The sequence below is a fragment of the Astatotilapia calliptera genome, chromosome 14, assembly GCF_964374335.1.
Source record: "Astatotilapia calliptera chromosome 14, fAstCal68.1, whole genome shotgun sequence".
Lineage (NCBI taxonomy): Eukaryota > Metazoa > Chordata > Actinopteri > Cichliformes > Cichlidae > Astatotilapia > Astatotilapia calliptera.
This window is the reverse complement of record NC_137435.1, coordinates 18,388,629-18,409,630: the sequence shown is the minus strand read 5'-3', so window position 1 is coordinate 18,409,630 and position 21,002 is coordinate 18,388,629. Positions and strand designations below refer to the sequence as shown.

At 38.0% G+C, this 21,002-nt stretch overlaps 1 protein-coding gene and 1 long non-coding RNA gene across 4 annotated transcripts in view; one reads left to right on the top strand and one right to left on the bottom strand.

The window, feature by feature from the left end:
• Window positions 1–958: 958 nt before the first annotated feature.
• LOC145420017 (uncharacterized) lies at window positions 959–3,616 on the top strand. The gene is made up of 2 exons (XR_013901297.1): window positions 959–2,448; window positions 2,793–3,616. It is a non-coding gene; the product is annotated as an uncharacterized LOC145420017 (long non-coding RNA).
• LOC113036758 (uncharacterized) overlaps window positions 3,208–21,002 on the bottom strand; it is a 29,599-nt gene continuing 11,804 nt past the window's right edge. Inside the window, exons 16-31 of one of the 3 annotated variants that reach the window (XM_026193222.2) lie at window positions 19,016–19,186; window positions 18,593–18,750; window positions 18,367–18,507; window positions 17,572–17,713; window positions 17,213–17,364; window positions 16,874–16,999; window positions 16,287–16,476; window positions 14,846–14,920; window positions 13,647–13,775; window positions 13,448–13,507; window positions 13,245–13,361; window positions 5,140–5,291; window positions 4,411–4,497; window positions 4,154–4,300; window positions 3,747–3,944; window positions 3,208–3,640 (exon numbers count right to left, since the gene is read on the bottom strand). In XM_026193222.2, the coding sequence (XP_026049007.2) occupies window positions 3,524–3,640; window positions 3,747–3,944; window positions 4,154–4,300; window positions 4,411–4,497; window positions 5,140–5,291; window positions 13,245–13,361; window positions 13,448–13,507; window positions 13,647–13,775; window positions 14,846–14,920; window positions 16,287–16,476; window positions 16,874–16,999; window positions 17,213–17,364; window positions 17,572–17,713; window positions 18,367–18,507; window positions 18,593–18,750; window positions 19,016–19,186 (2,162 nt within the window). In that variant the 3' untranslated portion in view covers window positions 3,208–3,523. The remainder of the gene's footprint in view (window positions 3,641–3,746; window positions 3,945–4,153; window positions 4,301–4,410; window positions 4,498–5,139; window positions 5,292–13,244; window positions 13,362–13,447; window positions 13,508–13,646; window positions 13,776–14,845; window positions 14,921–16,286; window positions 16,477–16,873; window positions 17,000–17,212; window positions 17,365–17,571; window positions 17,714–18,366; window positions 18,508–18,592; window positions 18,751–19,015; window positions 19,187–21,002) is intronic. The other 2 variants (XM_080288712.1, XM_080288713.1) reach the window with 2 other exon arrangements.

Sequence of the window (21,002 nt, the reverse complement as noted above, 5' to 3'; positions counted from 1 at the left end):
AAAGAAAAAACTCAGGTAAATGTTATTTTATATATTATGCTTTGTATGTTGTTCAGTATATTTCTATGCAAAACAAGAGGGATTTCAGTACACAGCAGGATATTCACATTTGTAACCAGATATTTACACTTTAGGGAGAAAACATAAAACGTTTTTACTGTACAACATCAATTTAGAGTAAACTTTTGTTTTAGATAAATATTGAAATATCTTTTGAATTAGTTAAAAATCAGAATAAAGAGAGACAGAGCTGTCTATTTTTATCACTTTCATCCAATTTAGGAGTACATGTACACTAAGTTTATTGTTAATTAATAAGAAAACTGCAGACGATTCCATTCTGAGCTGAAGAAGCTTCTGATAGGTTAGTAGAGTCCATGTGAGTAAAGTGGTGGCACACCTGTGGATGCATATAAGGCAAAACACAGAGTCTGTTTCTTTGAAATGGGAAAATTAAGAGATGTCAACAAAAACACCAGGAAAAGAACTGTGGAGCTCCATAAGTGTGGCTCAGTTTTGAATACAATTTGGTGCCATTTACAATTAAGAAATACAGATAGTTTCTCTCTTTACTCTTAAAGTTAACAAATATGTTTTTTATATTTATCAATCTAAAAAAATAAACATTTAGTCTGATTTGATGTTACAATTAAAAAAGTGTTTTGATCTGAAGAGTACATAAATGTCTGGTTTCAACTGTATATTTGATGGTTGTCAGCACAAAGAGGGAGAGAGAGGAACAGAGAGGGAACAAGAGCAGGTGAGACAAACATGTTAGTCAAATGGTCGTTTACCAAAAGTATCACCGTATCATAGGTACTTATGTATCTAGTACCTAGTGTTTCTTTTTAGGTTTGTTATTTTTCAAATTCTATATTTATTAAGTTGTGCAGGCTTGTTTGCACAACAAGGCTAAATAATTTTATAAACTTTTCTCAATCTAAATAGTGTACTTTGGTAGAATTAAAAAAATAAGTGTAGTGCAGGTATATGATGATTTTTAGTGCTACTATCATCTAGTTCTGATTGTGGTTCTGTCTTGGTTAAATCCCAAGTAGTCCTGATTTTGAACTGTTGTAGTCCTGTTTTAATTCTGGATCAGTTCTGGGTCTGGTTGAATTGGGGTTTAGTCCTCATGTCTTGATACAGCCCTGACCTTGTTCTGCCTTGCTGCTTAATTAAAAAACTAGTTTAAGGTGTCCTGCACATGTGATATATATCTTTCCCTATTTGAAGTCATTCTTTTTTGAACAAAACTCAAAACAGAGCCTATTAATCTTTCAGTCATTTCTACCCCCCCCCCCCCCCCCCCCCCCCCCCCCCCCAAAATAAAAAATTCCCACATGCATACCACCCTTTTGGGCTAAGCCCCGGGTGTTTCAAATGTCTGGCTCCGCATCTGCCCTAACCCCCCAGAATCAAAACAATTAATAGAAAAATCTGCCACGTTTTGCTTCCCGTACCTGAGAATAAATAGCCTATGAGCTGCACCGCCAGGTTTAGAGCTCCTGTCACTTCCGAATTTTATTTAAAACTCCTCAAAACAGATCTGGGTGTGACTTCAACCAGGTCCTCGGCAGCTCTGTCATGACAGCGCTCTTTGAACAATCTAAGAAGAAACTCAGGCCGAGTCCTGCTTCTGACCGAAAACCAAATCTCACACACACACACAAGATAGACAGAGATGTACAGCGGGACAGAGGCACATGAAGGACCCCCGTTCTGCGGGAGTTTTCTTCCAGTTAAAAGGGAGTTTTTCGTTGCAACTGTGCCATCTTATTGACGTAAGATCGTTACCTTAGAGCACAAAGCGCTTTGAGGCGACTGCTGTTGTGATTTGTAATTTTATAAATAAAACTGAACTGAACTGAAATCACTGAATGTGGGACAGGACCATTTGAATTATCTTTATTCGTGGTTTGATCAACTTAAATAACGATAGAACACGCATGAAGAAACAGTCGAAAGAGACAGAAAGTAACAATATACTCATAACGCGTGTTTGGTAAACTCAAAGCCAGGTGCTATGAAATAGAGCTTATACGAGGTTTGAGGAACACCCTGTAATAAATCTGATGTATCAAGGGCTCAGTGTAATGGGTCATATGTGTGCATATTAAATGTGGGGGGAAAATATCCTTCGGGCTGTCTTCACTGTGATATGTTCATATCACAATGATGAAGATAATACAGTTCATTCGTCAACACTGAATATTCACTCAAACCACACCCTGCACCTTCCCCGATAAAATGATGCGAGTCACAACCCCCACCTGCCACTTACATTTGCCAGTGAATCATAGTTCTCATCAACTTGAAGTTGACAGAGGGATACAATGGAAGTACGCCAAACTCCTCCATCATCCTATCTTGGATGGTCCATCTTTAATACTTTTTGCTGTTGTCTGCCTCTCGGGATTGCAGCTATTATCTATTCTAGCAAGGTAGGTAAAATATACTGAACACTAAACTTTTTTATATGTACTCCTGCACACATTCAAACCAATTTTTAGTATTCTGCAGCATAATATATTTTCTGATAAAAATATATTGAAAGTGGACGGGAAAATAATTTACATTTTATTTTAAAATAATATTACTGGGGCATCGATTAAAAAAGAAAAGTCTGGTTTGCTGGGATTAAACAACTGTTACTTTAGTTGTGTCCCAAAAGTAAAACTGAATTGCTCAGCAGCAGAAATTTTACTTTAATTTTTTTTACTTCAAGTAAACTCTCTTCTAGAAAACTGAAATTAAATTGAATCGTTTTGATTGCTGTCTTTCAAAGGTAGAGTCGGCAAATGGACGCGGAGACATCGACAGAGCTGAAGATGCATCAAAAACAGCCAAGACGCTGAACATCGCCGGACTCATCTGTGGAATAATTATTATCATCATTTATGTCTCCATCAAATTCACTGAACAAAAGTGAAGCTTCTGGTATTTCCCAGAAGGCGCACTGCAATTCCAGCCATTTTATGCCCTCTGCTTTCGCTCTTCAACGTTCACCACTAGATATGGACTGACGTCTTTATGTGTGGCGTTTACGTTACCAGTAAAAAGCAAAACAATTCTTTGCTTTCATGGTGCAAGCCAAAAGTTGTTGTCAAATGAGAAGCCTCAATTAAGTTTTGATTTTCATGTGCATAAACTTGATTTTTTTTTTTTTTTATTGCTTAATTTGCTTAGATTTTTTTTCAAGTAATCTCTTAAAGAAAACTGAGAAGGAAAAAAATAAATATTTAGCCCCCCATAAATTTGGCATAATAAAACACAATATGAACTTTTTAAAGTTTTATTGTCGATACTGTTATTGTTGGTCTCATTGCATTTACCGTTTATAATCTTATTTCAGAGATTTGTTTTTCTGTTTGTACAACTCCTTCAGACTGCATTATAATAAATGCACAGTTTGTCAGACACATAGTAAATTTAGCCTTTATTGTATTTATTTCTTAAATAGATTTGAGATTTTCCTATATATTTAACATTATCATGAAAATGTGAAACGCATGCACTATGTTCAACCAGGCTGGTCTTCAGCTTTTTCTGTGGCTTCAGAACTCTTCTCTCTCAGAAGTTCTTCAAGATGAGAGAATAAAGATGTTTCTCTGTGCTTCCTCTGAAGTTTCTCAATTTCCTGTTTGTATAAATCAAAATCAGACACAAAAAAAAACTGTCAAAGTCACTCACTCACTCACTCACTCACTCACTCACTCTCTCAGACAAATAGATTAGATACTTACATCTTCAGAGAGCAATCCTCTGCTTGGTTTGTGAAGTCTCTGAAGCAGTGAGGCAGCATGAGAACCACACCAAGTCTCATTCATGTTCCTTGTTGAAGCATCTTGGTTCTGATACCAAACACACAAACTGGCATCCTGTTCAGATGAAGAGGCACCCAGTCTAGCCTGAAAGAGCTCACCCAGACATTCCTGGAGTACCTATGACATGGCATGAAGTAAATTAAATTAGTTTAATTAATTACAACAAACACTGCCATAGAGCAAAAGTCATCCAACCTAGAATCAAACAATAGGTAACCTGAAATGTAAAGTTTGGCTTTAAAGCGAAATCAAAGCTCATTAAAGGCCTATTTTATATCAAAAAGAAAAAAAATAATTTAATTCATGCACACTTAGTGTGTTTGCACCTTGAAAAAAAGTCTCTGGAAGGCAGAACTGGAGTCAGAGCTCATGTCTTTAATTTTGATATGGGACAGACAATGGAGTAGCAGGAGAGAGAAGCCTCCAACTGAGAGCAACCTCTGGCGACGGACAAAGAGAGTTTCTGCGGCTTCCTGTCAACATACATCAGAGATTTACACTCTAAACTAGATTTAATTGGAACATTTAATATATATATATATATATATATATATATATATATATATATATATTATAAGTTTACCTGATAAAAGAAGGAATTTCTGAAGACATTGTTGAAATAGGTGTTGTTTGGGAGACTAGATGCTATCTCGATTGAAATGACTGGAGTCTGTTAAAAAAGAACAATTTTATTTTCCTATAACATTCCAGCTTAAGTTCAAGCCATGCTAATATTAAAAAAGAAATTCAGACAAATGTATGCATGGATTCAAATATATCCAGTATATAATTAATAACTGAACATGTAATAGATAAATAGCTATATTTAGGCGAAAGGAAAAGATATGAAAAAAAAACAAAAAACAAAACAGCAAGGTTGAGATTTCTGGACAACAGTCACTGATTTGGAAAATCACAATGTCTAGCCCACGTAGGATACAGCTTCTGTCTGCTGCCTTGAGCTTTTTCTCCTGTATTATAGATAGGATAAAAATTATGAGGATAAGATGGTGCATTTTCCCAGCACACCTTCAAACCATGCTCTTTTTAATACCCAGTTGGTGAATTGAGTTGAGTTATATTCAAAAACACACATTTTATAAGGTCCCAGTGACCCTGACCTTAAACCAATATTTTTTTAATCCTTTCATCCACAAGAAAACATTTGTGGGATTTTTAAGGAAATCCCGGTGTGATTTTCCTGACATATCAAATGGTATAGACATGATTTCACATAACAAAGGGCCAAAGACTACAGCTTTTAGTTGTTTCACAGTACGCAACAGAGTGAGAGTGAAGCTTTGACACTAACCAGTTTTAGCTTATGCAGAGTGTGCATCAGGAACAGTCCATGCTGATAGACAAGAAACTCTCTGGGCTTCAGGACTGACAGCTCCAAAGGAATCAGCTCACCTTCACATTGCCACTGAGCATCGAGGACATCGACAAAACCTTTGCCTCTGTCTAGGCAACACACAAAAAACAGTACATTGCATTTTAGTGGATATAGTTAGAAAACAAGAACAACCAAGGTTGTGTTTACCCCCAGATTCATTCTGCAAGTGACACATGGTAAGGGAAAGGAAAAGAAATTCATTACCCCAAACCCCAAATTGAAAGCTATCTCAAAATATTGTTTTGTATGTGTGACTTCTTGATGTCAATTAGAAAACTTTTTTTTTTTATTGGTTAGGTTTAATTTAGTTCTATCTGTGAATTTCGATAAGCACATTCAGTGGTTAGCAGATCATCTGCACGTTTGTTTGTTTGTCAGGTCTTGGAATCTTCCGCTTAACCTCAACAAAACCACACGTGCAAAATTTCCCGTATATGTCATATTGTGAATGCAGACTGCATGCACATCAAAGAACACATCTCAAATACCTTTATGTATGAAGATAATTTAATCAAACTGTTCAAATGTAACTCTGATTCAGGAGGTCTTTCTTCTGGGGGTTTTTTTTGTTTTTGTTTTTTTTGTTTTTTACATTGAATGAACATTGTCAAAATAACAAAATAATCTTGCCTGATGTACATGGATTTTATGCAACTTGCCAGTAAAACATAATGAAATTTTGAGCCATCGAGATCTTTCAATCAGACTTTAATTCAAACAAATTTTTATTTATTGAAGTCATCACATTATACTTGAATAGAAAACAGAATAATTTTGAAATGAGTTTAATATGTATGGTGCTTAAAACACATCATTTGTAGTCAATCTTTGATGAAGGAACAACTCAAAGTAAGTTCAAATGAATAGATGAAATTATAACCCCTAAAATATAAGACTGTATATTTGTACATGTTATATTCTTTTTGTCTAAATACTGTTCATAACTGTTCATAACTGACAGTTAAAGTCAGTCATGATCACTAATGTGACGCTTGTCAAGTTAAACACACTGTAGAATCTTCAGCATCACTTATTAAAAGTTTTAAGTGAGTTTATCTATATATTTGAACCTTGATCCATACTTTCTTGATTAGAGAAAATCCTAAATGAATTCAGACTTGTGAACCCAATTCCGGGTTTTTTACTTTGTTTGTTTGTTTTGTTTTGTTTTTCCTCTGCTGAAACACAGGACAAGAGGAGGTAACAGCAAGGTTGAGACTTCTGAGATGTATGATGCTCACAAGGCAATCAAAGAGGGGAAGAAAAGCCCATTGCCAGACAATGGATGGTACAGCTTTGGCGCACCACAATTTAATGTAGACTGTGATGGTTTTGTCTTTTTGTTAGTAGTATAAAAATAATAAGTGAAGCTTTGACAGCAACCAGGTTTAGTCTATGTAATGTTTGTAAAAGTCCATGTTGGAAGTCCTGAAAATCTGTGGGTGTCAGAACTGACAGGTCCAATAGGAATTTTTCCTTCTCTTTGAATACAACACAAGAATTTTAGTAACTATAGTTTGAAGACAAGAAGGAACAAGCTGGTACTTTCCCTATACTCATTCTGCAAGAAACCAGACTGGGAGGGAAAAGACACGAAGACTGAGAGAGAAAATAAACATTTTCTTCCAAGGACTGAACTGATGCCTAAAACATAATTGAATGTGTTTAAACTGTCTTATCTCATTTAGAATACCTTTTTTTTTTTGGTTTGGTTCAAGCTCAACACTGTACATACATTGTGCTGCAGACTGTATTTTTAGCACAAGACATCAATAGGTGTTACTTGTCAGTTATTGGAATCTTCTGCTAAACCCCAAAAACCACATCTGCAGTTTCGTGTATCATTTTGTGTCGTGCGAAAATGTGTGTTGTTTCAGCAATGGAAAAAAAATCAACCAGAATGTATATGACATCAGTGTTTGTTCAATGAATAAACATTCGTGCTTGGTTTACAGATGGATTTTACTATTCTAATAACATAAGAATTACTTTATCAACTACTGGTACAAGTGTGAAAATGTGGGACAATGCTGTGGAAAGTCCCAAGCAAGCAAAAAAAAAAGGAAATGGATGGAAGGGAAGTTCCTAAACGGAAAAATCAGTAAATGCTTCCTTATCTTATAGTATTGCTATGATGTATTCAGTTAACGGTGTGTGGAGCGTATCAGTATTTTCTCAACAGCAATGCAAAATACAGTTTGCATGTGTGTAGTTGAGGCCGATGCATGATCGCTCTTACTGCTCAGTGTACAGTTATTAAAATTAACATTGTCTTAGCAGAAAAAGTATACTTCTATCTTTAAAAGTATACTTTTAAAGATAGATTTTTATACTTTTAAAGATAGATTTAGCTCTTAATTTCTGAGTATACTCAGAAATTAAGAGCTATTAAGACTTAAAGGGAAGCTATCATTAACCAAAGCATTTTCCTTGGGAATTCTTTAGGTTGGTCAGTAGCAGTGCTAATGAAAAGGGAGTGCGGAAGGATATGAAAATACACTTGGCAGTTGGAAGAACATCCATCTTTTGTATTTTTTTTTTTAAATAAAATAACTAGCATTTGTTCTAATAAGTTATCAGCCAGAAAAATGTACCACCGTAAAAGCGAGCTCTCAACTAGCTTCCTGTATTGTGGTTAGAGTGTAATGGTCAGTGGTTTTGTGGACTCATTTCGAGTTTTCTCACGATTACTATGAAGAGTTTTCAGTTTTAAGTTTTGTAACAATAATAATAATAGTATCTAATCCCACTAACTGCATGTCTTTGGGCTGGGGAGGAAGCCAGAGTACCCAGAGAGAATGGGGAGAACATGCAAACTCCAGCTAAACCCCAGTTAGGTGGATTGCATTGGTGGATCTAAATTGTGATATTGTGATATGCGTGAATGTGAGTGTGAATGTCTGTCTGCGTCGTTGTGTTGACTGGCAACCTGTTCAGATACCCTGCCTGTAACCCTATGGTAGTTGGGATAGGCTCCAGCACTCCAAACACACTATTAGGGATAAGTGGAGGAGAATGAATGGATGGATAATAAGAATAAGAATAAGAATAATAACTTACATTTGTATAGCACCTTTCAAGAAGGATGCTTTTCAAAAGAATATAAATAAACAAAAGTATAGAAATAAAGAAAAAAAAAGGACTAGTTTAATAGTTTTGTTTGTTGGTTGATGATTTTTTTGCTCTCTGAGCTCCATTACTTTCTTACTGTTCCTCGCTTTATATTCTGGTAAAGTCTCTGTATTAGGTGTTTTCCTGTTTAGTTGGTTCCTATTTTAAGTAGTTGATAGTCGTTTGTGTCGTGTGCCTACAATTTACTTTCACTTTTGTTTATGGACTTTTCTACAACCATATTATTAAAAGCATGTTTTTTAGTTCAATTAAGGCTGTTTTTTTATCTGCATTTGGATTCAAATTCTTTGGAACTGGGTTGGATTAAGGATATGCAGCAAGGATATTAAGGATATGCTCAAACATCTGCAGCAAATATGTGCTGTTGTCATGTGAATATGAATGGACTAAAATCTCTGAGAAATGTTTCCAGCATCTTTCTGAATCTATCTCATAAAGAGTTATGGAAGCAAAAGGGGATCCAACAAGGCATAGAGTTTTAAAAGACTTAAATAAAAAAATTTCCATCTGTGATGGAGCATGATTTAATTGTGAATCTGTGATTGTGCAACAGCTGAGCGCATGGTCTGAGGTGCTCTTGACTAAACCTGTCTCTGTTGTTACACTTTCTGCCAATCAAATAAAGGTACATAACTGCATCTAAGAGTAGGGGGGTGTGGGGTAGGGTGGGGGTGTGGGTCTGTCTTCTTTGGACTATTACTGCCAGAAGAAGAGGCCAAAAGCTGTGCCAGCAGAGCAAAACACTCCATCTGTTCCCCAGTGACATCCTAATGATACCGAGTCCAAATTTATTCTCTCGGTTAGTTTAACTGCTAAACTGGCCGTATTTCTGGGCTACTCTAACAAGCTTACCAGCTCACAGCAGTAGACACCTATTTATATTTATCAAGAGAATTAAAGTCGACAGATGTCAACACAGTCACTATGCAAGAAACACCTCCTGGATGCACTGTCACGCATTTTCACTCATGTATCCTGGGGTCATCAGGTGTTTCGGGTCTCGCAACTTGATACACCCTCACCCAGGCGACCAGGTCGGCGGTGATCAGGCCCCGACTTGCACCATTAGCAACCCACAGATCAGCCCTCTGAAACCACAGCCACCTTGTGGCTTTCTCTGCTGCTTTGCTCACAGCCTGGATGGTCCTCTTCTTGGCTGCCCCAGACACATCCAGCCAGCACAGGACTTTGCAGAGTGATCGCCCTGCAAAACCCCTACAACCCACTTCTATGGGCTCATAGAAAGTCTTCCAGCTCCTTCCCCTGTACTCCTACACTAGTTCCTGGTATTTTGCGTGTTTCCTCTCGTTGGCCTCCTCGATCCCCTCTTCCCAGTTCCAGCATGATCAGATGTTTTGAGGCCTCAGAAATAATGATCATGTCTGGTCGGAGGGATATTTTTCAATGTGCTGTGGGAACTTCAGCTGTTTACCCAGGTCAGCCTGAAGCTGCAAATTAGAGACGGTGTTGAGGAGGCTGGTTGTTAAATGTAGGCGCACCTGGGGTTTCTCTCCAGCCTTAATGTAAGAGATTGCCTTCCTCGGAGCATGATGGTGCTTGCTGGTCCTGATTGATGCTGACAGATGTGAACAGAGTCAAAGTTTGAATTGTGAAAGATTTTACATTTTTCTTTAAAGTGGGGAAGCACACGTGGAAGGCCGGTAATTCTCTCTACATGAGGAGCCTACTCTGCCCCCCACGCTACTCTCTCGAAACACAAACAAGAGGTCATGGAGAAGGATAATTCAAAAAAATGTTACATCGGTTATTTTGAAACCGAGTCTGTCATCATGTGGCTGTCTCCATCAAGCTGCCATCAGGATTCAAAATACTTTCTATGCCTTAAAGTCAAAGCTCACTCTTCCAGTCCTCTGTGTCTTCCTTATAACACCCTTCCACTTGCTGTGGTTATGTGCTGTCTGCTGCCATTGTGTGGGTGGAAGTGTAGCAGCTCAATGCAGCATAAGAATTGCAGCCCTTCTCTCTTGAATTTGCTCCAGAATGGAAAAATCAGTTTTTGTGAAAGACGAAAGTGTCAATAATTTTATTCTTTTTTCTCAAAGAGAGAATTGCACCTCAGTTTCATGGTTCCGTGTTTTCTTGATGTAACAACACTAAAGATTCTGATTCTGATACAACAAAAGTCAGAGTGAAAAATGATGCAGTAAGTGAGTCCATTTTGTCGAAATTTCATTGAAGCTACTCATAAGTTTGGATGGCCCCCATGTGTTTGTATGCATGGCTGACAACATGAGGGCATGCTCCTTATAAGGTGTCCTGGGTTATTTCCTACCAGATCTGGCCTACGGCATTACAAAGCCTCTGGGCAGTCTAAGGTGCAACATGATAGCATCACACGAACTGAAACATAATCTCCCAGAGGTGTTGTATTGGATTTAGATTAGGGTGCAAGTGGGGGTACAAGCAGCATAACGTTCTCCACGGCCTCTCATGTCTGTCTTCATGCTCCGGGTCTTTCTTGGTGCCCTGCCAATTCAGCTATTGTATTGCAAATGCCAGTCAAGGTCCACGGTGCAGGACTGTGAACACTGGGACAACAGGACCCTCAGGGCACCCTCATGAAGTCTGTTTCTAATCATTTGGTCAGAGAAATTCATTCGTGGCCTGCAGAAGTTCATATTGTAGGGTCTGGCAATGCTCATGTGTAATACTTTATCTTTTATGAGTAACGAAAACAACAGTACACAGTATACAGAGTTCATGGTCGACTTAGCGACTGCAAGAAACCCAAGTCTTCTGAGCACAATATGAGGACGAATCATACTCCCACCACCTGTGTTTGGTTTTCATCGAACACAGTGCTGTGCATCATAGCCAAACATTTCTACTGAAACGTTGTGGTTTCTTCAGATACAACATTTAAAACCTAAACCATGGCAGCTAGTTTTTAAACACATGACAGCAAAAACAGAGTGTAAGAATGAATTTTACTTTTTTCATATAACTGTCCACCGATATAACTAATTACTGTTTTAAATATTATTTATTCCTTGAATATACAACGAACATCAAAACAATATAAAAATGATCATTGTGTAGAACTACCTATTTCCAATTATATTATATTATATTATATTATATTATATTATATTATATTATATTATAATCAAATGCATGTTTAAATCCAGAGGATTCTAACAGACTTATTATCTGATTTATATTCAAAATTAATAATCTAAATTGCAACACAGCCAGTAACAAAAACTTAAAAATGTAGGCGAGCAGAAAGTACAATATTATCAATCACAAAACACTGTTTAAGTAATGAACTTAGAAACTTAAACACATATTTATTATAACATAATGCTGGAAACATATAGTTGTCCTTACAGAACCCGATAGGTGATGTAATGTCGTCATCATCTCTCTTTTTGCATTTCCTGTCCTCCTTTCTTTAAAATCCACTTGTCTGATCTTGGTGGCAGTGCCATTTCCTGTTGTCAGTACAGAGGGGCCTGCAGCTACCTATTCTTGTATGCAGATGTTTTCACACCTGCCTCTTTGAGTTCGCACCCATTGCCTTTTCTCACGCTATATTTCTTCCAAGCCCACATACACAAACAGATCTTGACGTAGTATTTATGATCATTTGTTTTCAGAAATAAGTACTATAGTGTCTTTTACAAATGCGCATACCGACCACCCCTCCTCCTAACCAATAACACACACATCAGCAGCTTGTCACAGTGGTTAGGATAGAGATACTGCATTTTCAGAAATAAGTATTGTAAGCTGGTACTAACGCACATAGCTGTGCTTATGTGGTAACCTCCATTTGTACCTCAATGGTTACTTTGGGTTGCACTTGACTTTATGTAGGTATGTGTGTGTCAAGCATCGCCATGCGCATGTCCCTTCTGGTATTAGCAAATACACTTCCTTCTTCTAGTATAGTCCTGTGATCCATTTTACCTAATGTATGTTATTATTCACTAAATGTACTTATTGTACTACAGTCTGTGATCTTCTTTTGTCTTTGCCTGTCCTCCTGTAATGCACTCCTGTACTTCGCAGTTCTAAGTCTCAGATCCTCTTTAGGATGTTATCATGCAATGCCATCTGTTGACTGGCACCATAGTAAAGAAGCTCAGCTAGGCGCTGCACTATGAACCGAGTTTGATATCCATGATATACTTCTGTTATCTGTCAGTTACATGAAGGTGATTATCAACTTGATAGAACAACCCAAGCTTTTCCACAGAAACACAGCTGTTGTTAGCTAACAGCTAGCTAACCTTGATGTAAATACAACAAGCTTTGTTTTATGATCTTAAATAAAAGGTTATAGAATAATAAAATTGTTTAGAGTTTCTTTATAGTTATAACAATATCAATTTTGATGTCACAATGTTTCTGCAAAAGAGGTCTGATGGCAGTTTCTTAATTAAATGGTGTTGTCCTAGAAGCCAAACACACTAACATATGGAGAAAATCTCTCCCACCTGGGCTCCATTAAACAGCAACTAAAACACATGTGGGCATTGATGAAATCCTATCAACTGTTTAATATCAACCTACCCGAGTCACATTATCTGTAACATTTTAGATAAAATATGTGACACACTAGCTAGATGCACAGCAATGATCCAAATGATCTGCACATCTTATTCTTCAAACATGATGGTTGATTCATCTAAAAATATCTAGCTACCACCTGAGCCACGCACACATGCATAAAAACTTCATTTATAGAGTTTACCTTTCTGATTAAAATCAGGTCAGTTAAAGATTAGCTTTCATCTCTTCAATGCTTGAATGTCTATAAATTACAGTTAATGATTATGCTATCTAAAAGTGTCCTAATGTGAGCTGCTGCATACAGTTGGTGACTGTAATCGAAACAAAGAACTCAAATCTTTCCAACTTACTCGCTAGCTCTCCTGCAAGAAGCCCTGCCTTGGAGGCCCAACCCTTTAGCTGCAGCTCCACACCCTTCAACAGCTGGAACAGAGGAGAGAGCTCCAGCAGCCTTGTCCACTCCTCCTCTAAGAAACAAAGAATGGATGACAGTTGGTATGTCTTATCCCTTGAACATTTAAACTGTCCTATTATGGCATCATATCATAAATACCTGGAACTTTGGGAACAGTGATGTGTGTCGACTGAGTGGATTCTTTCATATGCTGGCTCTCTGTATGAGTAAATTAAAACATAATTGTTATTATTTTGTGACTATTTTTAATTCACCTTCTGACTGAAAATTTTAAAAGGAAGTTGTTAGCATTCTCTGATCTGTGTAGTATGAGATCAGTATGTGTGCTCTGTCTCACCCTGGGAGTGAATGCCAGAAGATCCAGTTTGTCTCTGCGAGTTGTGTGTCACTGCCGAGCTGGCTTGTAGCCCGGTGTCCTGAGATTGAGCAATGTTCCCAGTCTCCCTGAAAGACTGGGTTGAGATTCCTTTGAGAACGCACAAAGAAACGTGTTAAACCATGTATTTACGCTGCAGAGGTTTAATATGCAAGTTGCTTGCACATTATCTCAGGGTGTGAAAGAAAGCAAAAATGAAATCCTGACTAAAAAAGCAAGAATATTATTAGCGAAGATGAAAAGGCCACAAAAATTACTGATAAACCCTCAGTTGACTTCACCTTTGTGTGAACACATTGCTGATGTTCGGGTAAGGGACGCCTGATAAGGATCTGGTAAACTAAACTTGCTTCATAGAAATACCCCAAGTTAATATTTGGACACAGCAATCAAATACAGTCACAGGAATTAAGACTATTTGTTCTCTTCTTTAAAACTCCTTAGGTTTTAATTAGTTGTTTTTCCTCGTGCATTGTATGGTATTGCTATGAAAGCATCGGGGGGGTTGTGTATCGTTCCTAACCCTGGACATAAAATGTTTAAATAGAATGACCCATGTTTGTCTCTCGCGCCCTCTGTTCTGTTCTGTGTCTTATTGTGTGTGTCTCATGTTTCCTGTTTTGTTTTGATAGTTCCTTGTTCAGTGTATTCAGTTAGGGTTAGTCTTTTGTCTTTCTCTGTTGTCACACCCTCCCACATTGCTGTGTGTTCTCCATTGTTCCTTGTGTTTTCAAGCTTTCTCCCTAGCTCCTTGTCCTGGTTCTTGTTTTTGTTCCTAGTTCCTTGTTCTCAGTTTCCAGTTTTAGGTTTTGTTTTCATGTATTTAGTTTCGAGTCTTGCGTTTTGGTCCAACTCCTACCTGCTGCACAGCATCTCATGACATCCATACCATATACATAGGCTTAAAATAAAAAATTAAATAAAATAAATACAAAATCGAAGGGGAAACCATGACAAGTGACCTACACAATATGTTGTTTGCTCAATACACATTTTATTATCTTAGTGTTTTCTCTTTTGGGGCAAAGATTACTCCGAGACTTAGCCAGCAGGTACATTTGTTTCACTGCTTTAAATGCTTTAATGTGCTTTTTGGCATATTGAACATATTTGTATGCTTATATGCATTATTTCTACATATACACTCATATGGCACATACCTTTCACGACAGGCACGGAGGCTGTCCAGACTCTAGATGCACTCTCCAAACCATATGCCTGCTTTGTTGACAAACCTAAAACATTAAAAATCTAACTTTAGAAGTCTGTACATTTTTGAATTATGACACAGCTTTCATAATTTTCCCACTGTACGCCATCACAGAGGATTTTTAAACTAAAGGATCAGGATTAACAAAAGTATAGTTTTAGTTATTTAAGAATTAAAGCAATTTTTGTACATGGCTTGCCCCCACCCCACTCCAGGTCATGTGAGGCCTGCTATTCCCTAACTGTCGGTTCCAAACAGATGATGCAAGGGGACCAGCATTAGAGAAGAAACTAAAAAAAACAAAAGAAATTCTCACAGAGGCAGTAAAAACTTTAAGAGTGCCCAAATCAATAATCTGGTACATTATTTAGAAAAAAAGAACACACTGGTCAGCTCAGCAACACCAAAAGGCCAGAACCCCAACAAAAGACAACTAAAGTGAATGATGAGAGAATTATTTCCATGGTTATTAAAAAAACAGGTCAAACAGCGATATGTAGCAGGAGGTAGATGTATCAGTATCAAATTCTACCGTTAAGAGATGCAAATACAGAGCAGAAGACTTTCATCAAGTATTCAAGTATTAAAAACTGATATTTAAAACTTTTATATAAATATATTTAATATTTAGTTTTCCAATCAAAAGTAATAATAAAGTAATAAAATAATTATTCAATTCAAAATTGGCAAGGCAAAATTACAAAAACTATTACACTGTCGAAAAAAGAACCCCATCGGCCTAACTGTACTTTATATCATCTAGTTTGGTCTAGTCCCACGGTACGATTGTTTTATTTTTAACTTTTGCTGTGTTATTATTAAAGGTGTCAATTTCTATGTCTTGGAAATGTCCTTGAGTGTTTGAAATGCAGAAATATTATTTGTTATTATTGTTATTAACATAAAATGTTGATTTCATTGCTTGTTAAGTTCAACGTACTACAGAGAAATAAGGCTGTCTCAAAGGCCTCTGTTGTTTTGTAGAACATTTTTAAAATGTGGGAGTTAAAATAAACATGAGCTCTGGAGATTGTCATGATTGATTGTCTTGGGTTGTGGTCATGTGACCAGTCACAGGTGATTTAAGATCCCTGATTTAAGATGATGAAAAGCAGGTGTGCTCAAAATGTCACGCACTGCTAAGATACAGGAAATAAGTTGATAAGTTGAGTTCTGCAGTATGCTTTTTTGTGTCCTTATATTTTTTTGGGGCCCAGTACTTAACTCATATATTTGTGAGTGCATGGATGGTTTTTCTGTTTTATGCAAAGACTTTATATACAAACATCTTAAGCTGGCACATCCAATGGCATGGAGAAAAGCCAAAAATTGCCTTTATTTAACTGGAAACTGTGCTTTCTTCAGGGCAATCTGTAGTATATATTATGTACCAGAGATGTGCTGATTGCATGTGTTGGAGGAGAATCCAGCTGGCTGTTTTTCTTCAAGGAGCTGGTTCAGTCTCTCGAGCAGAGGCAAAGCCTTCTGCTGAAGCAAACCCATGATCTTCACATTCGGTTGGTATCCACTGTACTGCACCAGGCCATATTCCTTGAACCAAAACTTCCCACACAGTACAGCCTAGACAGTCGAGCAGAAAAAGATAACTGTTACGCAATCCAAGCATTTATACAACAAGAGTCCAATCTTAAACCAAGGCACCTCACTGTCTTACTTTTACCTTCTAGTTTACCTTGAAGACCTAGAAGGATTGTTAAAATGACCCCACTATACACTCCTACAAAGTTTTATCAAAGATTTATCAGAATTGATTTGAAAGTTTATGAGTTGCAAACTCTACCAGCAAAGCCATAACTTTGATGGTGATGAGATTAAGCTTGCTTTCACCTCACTTTGGCTGTTTACTAAAGGTTCAAACAAAACAGAGAGCAAAATAAAAGATAAAAATATCTGTTCTGTTTTCTGCTATTTTTATTTCTTTTAAGGGGTTTATTTATATTCAGTGTTCTTTATTCACCTGAGCAGTGTCTGCACGGAGCAGCGAAAGGTGTCTGACAAAGTGAAGTGGATTAAGAGTGGCCTCCAATTCAGTCTGTCTGGAACAACACTGCTCCACCAGCTCTCTCTGTCCCAGCTCTCTGTCCTGCAGGAAAAATAATGACAGCCTTGTTATTTACAGTGTTAGAGAGTGCTTTTCACAGCAAAGAGCTGGCGTTAAAGTTTAACTACAAGACGTTCCAAACCTCTCTATACCATACATTTTTTACTGCTGGCATAAAAGAGGAAGTGGCCTAACGGTGTCACTCATTTACACAGCTGAAGTGATAGCAATAAACCATAAAGCAACTGTTCTTACTGTAGCATGAATGTTTGTTGACCAATCTCCTGCCTGTGCCATCCATTTTTCCTGTTCCTCCTGCAGCTGATCCATATACATGTCCAATTTATCAAGGCCAGAGAGGAGCTCTGAATGCCAAACACACTGCTGATCCCATTCCTCCTCGTCACCTGTTCCCACAGATGGAGAAACATAAGCTTAAATGCCTGCCAAACCAAATAAAAAGAAAAATAATATTTTAATTAATTAGTGTGCTGTGAGACACTGGCAAGAAACCACTCTCCTTTGGAAAGCTATGAATATAAGTGCACTGCAGGTCATGACTATAATTTCCTTCGTGCTTTCATTCACTCCTACCAGCTTGCCAAATAACTGACCTAACGTGAGGATGTGCAGAACAAGTGGAGGCAGGATCAGAGCCAAGCGGGAGTGCTGAGCTGCTCTCCTCTGGGCCTCTGTCTGTGCTGAATCCTGCAGCTCCATGGCTGCTTCCCTCAGCTGCTTCCCAGACCACTGGGCCTGAAACAGAGTACAGACACTGTGAATGAGAAAAAGATGCACATATTTGCACAATGACACTAAAAAGCCAAATGCATGAACATATCCCCATTCTAAGGTGCAGAGAACAGACACACACTTTCATATCTTCATGTAGAGGAACATTGAGGAGGAACAACATTTTCACTTGCAGTGCAAGGAAAGAAATTGAAAACTTTATTTTCCAGTGTTTGCTCCCGATTCATTTGCATTATTTGTAAATGTTAAAACAGCTCAACCCCTTTGAATTTCTTGCTCTATAATAATAATGGATTGGATTTATATAGCGCTTTTCAAGGCACCCAAAGCGCTTTACAATGTCACTATTCAGTCACTCTCACATTCACACACTGGTGGAGGCAGCTACAGTTGTAGCCACAGCTGCCCTGGGGCAGACTGACAGAGGCGAGGCTGCCATTTCACACCATCAGCCCCTCTGGCCAACACCATGTAGGCAGTAGGCTAAAGTGTCTTGCCCAAGGACACAACGACCAGGACAGAGAGCCCGGGGATCGAACCGGCGACCTTCTGGTTACAGATGCGCTTCCCAACCCCCTGAGCCACAGTCGCCCCTATACTTCGAGTTAAGGCTCTATAAGATATTTAGAACCAGAAAGGAAACCGCTCCTGCTGACCTGATAAGAGTTTACGTCTGTGACTCTAAAGAAACACTGGGACAGAGTCGAGTCCAGATCAGTTAGAATATCTTCCTCCCGCTGCCTCTGCTGCTGCCAGTAACCGTTTCGCACACACACCTCTCTTTGAAGTGCCTCCACCTGGCAGGAAGAAACAAAAATATATATATCATATCAGATATCACATCAGAAGAGGGGGGCATTTGTGAAAACATCTATCTGTTACCTGCACACTGTCAGTTTGCTCTCTAATCATTAACCAGTAGGAAGATGTAACTGGCACAACATTTTTTCTAGATGCATCCAGCCTTGCCCCGACGACTGGGGCCAACAGCCCTGTCACTGGGTCAACAGTCTGAGATCCATAACGGATCGCCACCAGTCCTGTGAAGTATAACAGCATCAGTAAGCAGAACTTCCACAATTCTGTAATGTTTAACTGAATTTAATTGCCGCCAGGCCCGGGAGCTGCTGCCAGTCTCCTCTGAAGCCTTCCCCAAACTGCAGCCTCAGTTCATACTCACGCCACCTGCCATTATCTCCTAGACATGCTATCAAATCTAAATTAGGATGCGGTCCTAGCTAGTGAAAAGCCAATTAGACAAGATTAGGTTTTATACTATATATCAAAAGCATGTTTTCACAATACCTTTTCCATTTGGGTCCTCCATGGTCCCTGCCAGTGGTATTGTTTTCCCAGAAACAAGATCAATCTGAAATCCCAGGATCGGTACACTAAGGCCAGATCCTAAAGGATCAGGATACTCCACCCCTAGCAAAGCCGGTACACATATATCTGAACCTGGCAGAGGCATCTCTCCTGGTATGAACAAAACAGAAGCGTGTTATAGAAGAAGAAACAAATGCAATCATTCAAGTTCTGTCAACTAACATATTTCTATCAAGGCTTTTTAACCAGTGTTAAAAAGAATGAATTTTTACATTCATTACACATAAATGCAGACAAAACCTTTTTTAAATGAAACATGATCATGATTTCTCGAAACATCTTACAAAACATGTTAAACATCATGAGAAGTGAACCTAATCACCTTAATGATTATCAAGGAAAAAAGGTCAAACACTGCAGTTGTGGCAACTACAATGGGAAAGTCAAAGAAACTCACTGAAGATCTACAAAAAAACTGTAGATTTATATAAGTTTATATATAAATCTACAGTTTATATCTACAGCAGCTGTAGATTCCAAGACTTCAACAACTGTAGACACAAACAATTGTACATAAGAGGAAATAAAACAGCTCCACCCAGAGGAAATTGGTTTGTTCAGGAACCACAAAAGCTCAACCAAACTCAGCCATGAACTGGAAACTTCTGGGACACCAGCATAACTGTTTCCAGTCAGTCACAGTGGTGGTAGCATCATGCTGTGGGGTTGTTTTGCTGCCAGTGGTACTGGTACATTGCGCAAAGTGGATGAAATATTGAAGGATGGTTACTTCAAATTCTTTAACTTCACCTTAAATCAACAGCTAGGTGGTTGAAACACGAGGGAATATGTATATATTTGAGCCTGAATACATTTTTGACAATGTGTGGATGTCAAAGGCCAATTCTTGGTTTTTAAAGTTATTAAAAATGTATGCTGTATAATAGTTCCACTGTGGAAAAGGAAAAATTGAAAAAAATAATTAAAAATGCCTAAGTACCATGTTATTCGAAAGTTTATATAAACTTCTGACCACAACTATTTATCGATATTGAAATCCATGCCATAAAGTTCCCAGTGCACAGTTTCTGTGCTGATGTTAATGTCAGAGAAGGTTTGGCGCTGTGCAGTTATTGAGCGAGCAGTAAGTAGCTCACCACTTAAAGACCTCGTTCTGTAAGTTGACATGGTCTGACTCTTCATGACTGTGTTGTTGTGGTTGTGGTACACTAATGCCACTTACAGTTTGTCATGTCTAGGGGGGAAGAAATGTCTTGTTGCAACCCGTTAATGTAAACTACTCAAATTCAGTGAACTCTTTATAAAATCCCATTCTTTTATTAGCATTTTTGTAGGTGCTTCATTTTATGGAGCTGTGAGTGTGGGACTGAAAAACATCTGAATTCAAAGATTAACATGTAAACGTCAAAACTCTATGCAAAGCCTTTCTGGGACTTCTTAATACGTGTAGTTTCCTATTGTGCAGGAAACTGTTTAACTCCCTCACAAAGGCTGCCTTTTGGTTTTTGGCCTAACGCTCTCTCTGGTTACCAATCAGCTATTTCTAATTACTTTGTACTACTTTGTACTTTGTTCTACTTCTACTAATGTGCAACACTTTTCTGCTTTGGTGATTTTGACCTCAGTCTTAAAAGTAGGTTAGCTCATGAGTTTCATTTTGCACACTTGGGGAAATCCAAGCTGTGGAGCCTAAATATACTTTGACTTGTTTTCACATTTACAGTTTATGTAAATCTTCTTTGTATTTGCTCCCACTTTATCTCTCAGTTTCATTTTCCCCTGACATGCAATTATCAGGTATTTCTCTGCACTGCTACGCTAACGATACTCTGGTGCAGCTGGGTGTTAGAGCCTGTGACCTTAGCATGCTGAGATCACTAAATGACTCACAAGATTATATCAAAAACAGAATGTCTCAGAAATTTTCTGCAGCTTAATTATATCA